Source organism: Olea europaea, unplaced genomic scaffold (assembly GCF_002742605.1).
Source record: "Olea europaea var. sylvestris unplaced genomic scaffold, O_europaea_v1 scaffold2398, whole genome shotgun sequence".
NCBI classification, from domain to species: Eukaryota; Viridiplantae; Streptophyta; class Magnoliopsida; order Lamiales; family Oleaceae; genus Olea; species Olea europaea.
The window spans coordinates 2,588-8,163 of NW_019242140.1; the positions used below are offsets into that span (position 1 = coordinate 2,588).

Genomic DNA, 5,576 nt, shown 5'->3' on the forward strand with positions numbered 1-5,576 from the left:
ACCGTCGCGAAAAATGACGAAATTGCACCCTGCGCGATTTTTGTTTCCGATCAACCAGTCAAATTTCAGCCCATTCCTACACCGTCGCGAAATTGACGAAATTACCCCCGGCGCGATTTTTCTTTCCAATCAACCTGCCAAATTTCATCTCATTCCGACACCGTCGCGAAAAATGACGAAATTGCACCCGGCGCGATTTTTGTTTCACATCAACATGCCAAATTTCAGCCCATTCCGACACCGTCGCGAAAAATAACGAAATTGCACCTGGCGCGATTTTTGTTTCCCATCAACCAGTCAAATTTCAGCCCATTCCGACACCGTCGCGAAATTGACGAAATTGCCCCCGGCGCGATTTTCTTTCCGATCAACCAGTCAAATTTCTGCCCATTCCGACGCCGTCGCGAAATTGACGAAATTGCCCCCGGAGCGATTTTTCTTTCCGATCAAACTGTCAAATTTCAGCCCATTCCGACACCGTCGCGAAAAATGACGAAATTGCCCCCGGCGCGATTTTTCTTTCCGATCAACCTGCCAAATTTCAGCCCATTCCGACCCGTCGCTAAAAATGATGAAATTGCCCCCGGCACGATTTTTCTTTCCGATCAACCTGCCAAATTTCAGCCCATTCCGACCCGTCGCTAAAAATGATGAAATTGCCCCCGGCACGATTTTTCTTTCCGATCAACCTGCCAAATTTCAGCCCATTCCGATACCGTCGCGAAAAATGACGAAATTGCACCCGATGCAATTTTTGTTTCCGATCAACCAGTCAAATTTCAGCCCATTCCGACACCGTCGCGAAAAATGACGAAATTGCCCCCGGCGCGATTTTTCTTTCCGATCAACCTGTCAAATTTCAGCCCATTCCGACACCATCGCGAAAAATGACGAAATTGCCTCCGGCGCGATTTTTCTTTCCGATCAACCTGCCAAATTTCAGCCCATTCCGACACCGTCGCGAAAAATGACGAAATTGCACCCGATGCAATTTTTGTTTCCGATCAACCAGTCAAATTTCAGCCCATTCCTACACCGTCGCGAAATTGACGAATTTGCCCCCGGCGCGATTTTTGTTTCCTATCAACCTGCCGAATTTCATCTCATTCCGACACCGTCGCGAAAAATGACGAAATTGCACCCGGCGCGATTTTTGTTTCATATCAACCTGCCAAATTTCAGCCCATTCCGACACCGTCGCGAAAAATGACGAAATTGCACCCTGCGCGATTTTTGTTTCTGATCAACCAGTCAAATTTCAGCCCATTCCGACACCGTCGCGAAATTGACGAAATTGCCCCCGGAGCGATTTTTCTTTCCGATCAAAATGCCAAATTTCAGCCCATTCCGACACCGTCGCGAAAAATGACGAAATTGCCCCCGGCGCGATTTTTCTTTCCGATCAACCTGTCAAATTTCAGCCCATTCCGACACCGTCCCTAAAAATGACTCTAAGGCATATTGTTTCACCTTTTGTATCTTCAACACCAAACACCACTGTCCCACTGGGCGTGCCAAATTGTTTCGCGCGGGTTAGTCGCTAACAATTAAAAAGGGATCAGACGATTGTGTAAGGGACAAACCTCTTGAGACAAAGTCCCAAAAAGGGGTATTTTTTTATTGGCGATGACTTTACAATTGGGAAATAAAAACAGAATGCTTCCAAGGGGCGCAAGCACACTAGTTACTGAAAAGAAGTGTTTAAATCTAGACTAAGAAATTTAAAGTTACATATTCTCTGTTTGAGAGTGTTTGATTCGGGGTCTTTTGCTCTTTGTCTTTTCTTCCTTTTATACTCTCTGGATGATCTCTTCGTGATCAACCGCTTAAAAACTGCTTGATCGCTCTATAACTGCCCACTTTCTTCGTAGTGGCCAACTTGTCATGGAACTGCCTCTTCTAACTGCTGCCATTACTTTTTGTCGTTCAACCGTCTTCAATTGAATTCCTTGAATCGTGGAACGTGATAGGTCTACTCAATAACTGCTTCATTAACCACATTTTTTGGTAACCATAACATCTTATGTTTGCTAAGATTCTGGGCGACTCGAAAGTTTGGGCGAGAACAGGGTCACAGCTTTGGACGACTGTATGGCAATCCATTCGCTCAAATCTTGGGCGACTTGCAAGTTTGGACGATGGTATTACCGCGTTCATGGGCTTCCCTATTTGGGCATTTATCCTGAATTGCTTGATTGGGCCGTTCTTTGGGCTATCTGATTTGGGGATCCTCCAATTAGGCGGGTTAGTTGCTAACAATTAAAAAGGGATCAGACGATTGTGTAAGGGACAAACCTCTTGAGATAAAGTCCCAAAAAGGGGTGTTTTTTATTGGCGATGACTTTACAATTGGGAAATAAAAACAGAATGCCTCCAAGGGGCGCAAGCACATGAGTTACTAAAAAGAAGTGTTTCAATCTAAACTAAGAAATTTAAAGTTACATATTCTCTGTTTGAGAGTGTTTGATTCAGGGTCTTTTGCTCTATGTCTTTTCTTCCTTTTATACTTCCTGGATGATCTCTTCGTGATCAACCGCTTAAAAACTGCTTGATCGCTCTATAACTACCCACTTTCTTCGTAGTGGCCAACTTGTCATGGAACTGCCTCTTCTAACTGCTGCCATTACTTTTTGTCGTTCAACCGTTTTCAATTGAATTCTTTGAATCATGGAACGTGATAGGGCTACTCAATAACTGCTTCATTAACCGCATTTTTGGGTAACCATAACATCTTATGTTTGCTAAGATTCTGGGCGACTCGAAGGTTTGGGCGAGAACAGGGTCACAGCTCTGGGCGACTGTATGACAATCCATTCGCTCAAATCTTGGGCGACTTGCAAGTTTAGACGATGGTATTACCACGTTCATGGGCTTCTTTATTTGGGTCTTTATCCTGAATTGCCTGATTGGGCCGTTCTTTGGGCTATCTGATTTGGAGATCCTCCAATTGGGCTTCATTCCTTCGACTATTCGATTTGGGCTGAACTTTTTGTGTGTCAACACTTACGTTCTGCACGGCCATTCTATTGGGAGGTATATGGATGGATTGATAGGACAAAGTGTCGACCTCTTGAAGTTCTTCAAGGAAAGAGGAAGAAGTATACTTCATGGCATTATCAGACCGAAAGACTTTAATGGTGCGATCATACTAAGTTTTTATCATCTGCTTAAAATCGCGAAAAGCATTAAGTAACCCAGTGCGATCATGCAAAAGATAAATCCATGTATACCGAGACTAATCATCGACAAAAATAACAAAGTAATGAGACCCGCCTTTAGTAGAGATAGGAGCAGGTCCCCAAATATCAGAATGAACCAAATATCAGAATTACTTTTATTAAAAGGTAAAGCTTTCTGTTTCCCAAGTTGGCAAGATACACAATCAAAATGTTCAAATTTAACATTACCTATGTAACCACTAGAAGCTAAAGACTGAACACACGATAAAGATGTATGACCGAGACGAGAATGCCAAACGCTGGAAGACACAGCAGCACTAAGAGATTGAGGAGAAGAAGAACTAAGCAAATGAAGAGATGTAAGCTCAAAAAGGCAACCAACTTTATGCTCGGTCCCAACTAGCTGGCTCGTCTTCAGATCCTGCACATCACACCCTTTATGAAAAAAGATTAAGATAAAATCACTTTCAACAAGTTGACCAATAGAAAGGAGATTTAGAGACAAGTTAGGCACAACTTATGTTTCAGGTACAGAAAGGATAGGAGTAGAAACGTGACCAAAATGACTAACAGACATATGTGAACCATCAGCAGTATAAATTAAAAGAACAAGATTTAAAGACTTCCTATGGGTAACTAAAGAGGAATCAGAGGTCATATGATTGCAACATGCAAAATCAAGAAACTAAGATGTAGAGTTACCTATGGAGACCAATAAAGCAGTAGAAGTACGGGATAGGACCTGGGTGACAATTGCCTCAATGTCAGTTGCAGAAAGTGACGACAAAAAAGGTTCAAAAGATGAATTAGAAGCTGAGGAGCTGGTGGAGATAGCAGCAACAGGCTTGGAAGAGTAAGATGCATTAGCCTTAAGAGTATCCTTAGCCTTCTTCTTAGGACAATCAGAAATACAGTGGTCATCTTCCTTACAATAGTGGCATTGGCTGTTGAAACGTCGCGATTTAGAAGAAGCAACAGCTACAGCAGGAGTGGCCGGAGTAGATGAGCTAGATGGAGTAGTAGCCAAGACCATATCAGTAGAATGAACCCGATGAGTTTGTTGTTGTGTTTCCTTAGAAATTAGCTCTGTAAGGGCAACCTCAAGTATAGGAAGAGGAGATCGATGGAACAAAGATGCTCGAGTATTCTCAAATTTATCCCGGATATGCATCATAAAATACATGAACTGACGACGATCACGATATTCGGCGAAAAGCTTAATCGACTTCTCATCAGAAAAAGCGGAGTCAGCTTGAGAAAGTGATCCCAAATGCTACTAACCTAAGCATGAAACTTCGCAATAGACTGTCCAGGTTCCTGATGCATTTGAGAAAGCTTAGTCTTCAACTGAAACTCTAGAGCAACATCACTACAATAGTTATAGCGTTTTGCCAAAAAAACCCGAGCAAGTTTGGCATTCTGGAACTTAAGGAATAAACTCTGAATAGAAGGGACGGATGTATTAATAAAATAGGAAAAGATCTTACAGTGAGTACTTTCCCATTCATCAAGGGCGTTATCAAACTTCTCTGTGGGTTGCTTGTCAGTTTTCGTAGGTTTTTGTTTTGTTCCAGTGACAAAACGCCATAATCTCCCACCAATCAGAAAAACTGACATTTGTTGGGCCCAAACATTGTAGTTGGAGCCATTCCAAACAATCTCTACAGGACAAGCAACATCATTTGAAGAAGCCATAATAGAAAAATGATAATGCTAACTAAGTTAGAGCAAAAGGACAGCGCTGATGGAATGGGAATGAAAAATGGCTAGAAGGTCACCGGAGATGACGACGAGCGGCGACAGATGTGGCGATGTTAGATTGGAATGATTTTTGCACCAAATGAAAGCTCTGAAGCAACAAGATTGATTTATGGTATTGAAATACCAAAAGAATCGATGAACTAAGGTTAGAAGTAGTGACAGAGCGACGGAATGCGTAAAAAAAGAAAAAAAAAACACCAACTAGAGGCCAAGAACTAAATATGGCTCTGATACCATGATGAAACTAAGAGAATAGAGGAAGAATTGTGAATAACTTCTGTATTCTATGATAGATAAAACTGTACAAGAACTCTCCTTTTATAAGTGAAGGAGGCAAGCATATAAGGTAAGTAATTAATACTAATTACACAAATCATGCTCTAATTATACAATTACTCAAATCATGGAGATTGACCAAATCATGGAGATTGGTCAATCACTATAATTAGGAAGATATGCTAACAGTTAGAATTTCTCAAATGAACCATGTAATTAATTACTTCAAATGTTGAAATCATTGGAGCATCGATTCGGAGAGATGCAAGATAATTTTTTATGTCACAGCATGCCCGCTCCGGTTGTTGTCACCATTATTGGCGAAGTATGTAAGAAATAAGAATAAAAATATTTTGGTCT

The 5,576-nt window shown here is 41.7% G+C and overlaps 1 protein-coding gene across 1 annotated transcript; it reads right to left on the minus strand.

Annotated features, from left to right (window-relative positions):
• Window positions 1–3,407: 3,407 nt before the first annotated feature.
• On the minus strand, window positions 3,408–4,350 carry LOC111381931 (the record flags this gene model as incomplete). Its single annotated transcript, XM_023005782.1, has 3 exons — window positions 3,882–4,350; window positions 3,712–3,815; window positions 3,408–3,600 (listed from the first exon to the last, which is right to left on the minus strand). Coding segments are annotated over exons 1-3 (766 nt in total), but the record flags the coding sequence as incomplete, so codon positions are not given.
• Window positions 4,351–5,576: the final 1,226 nt, after the last annotated feature.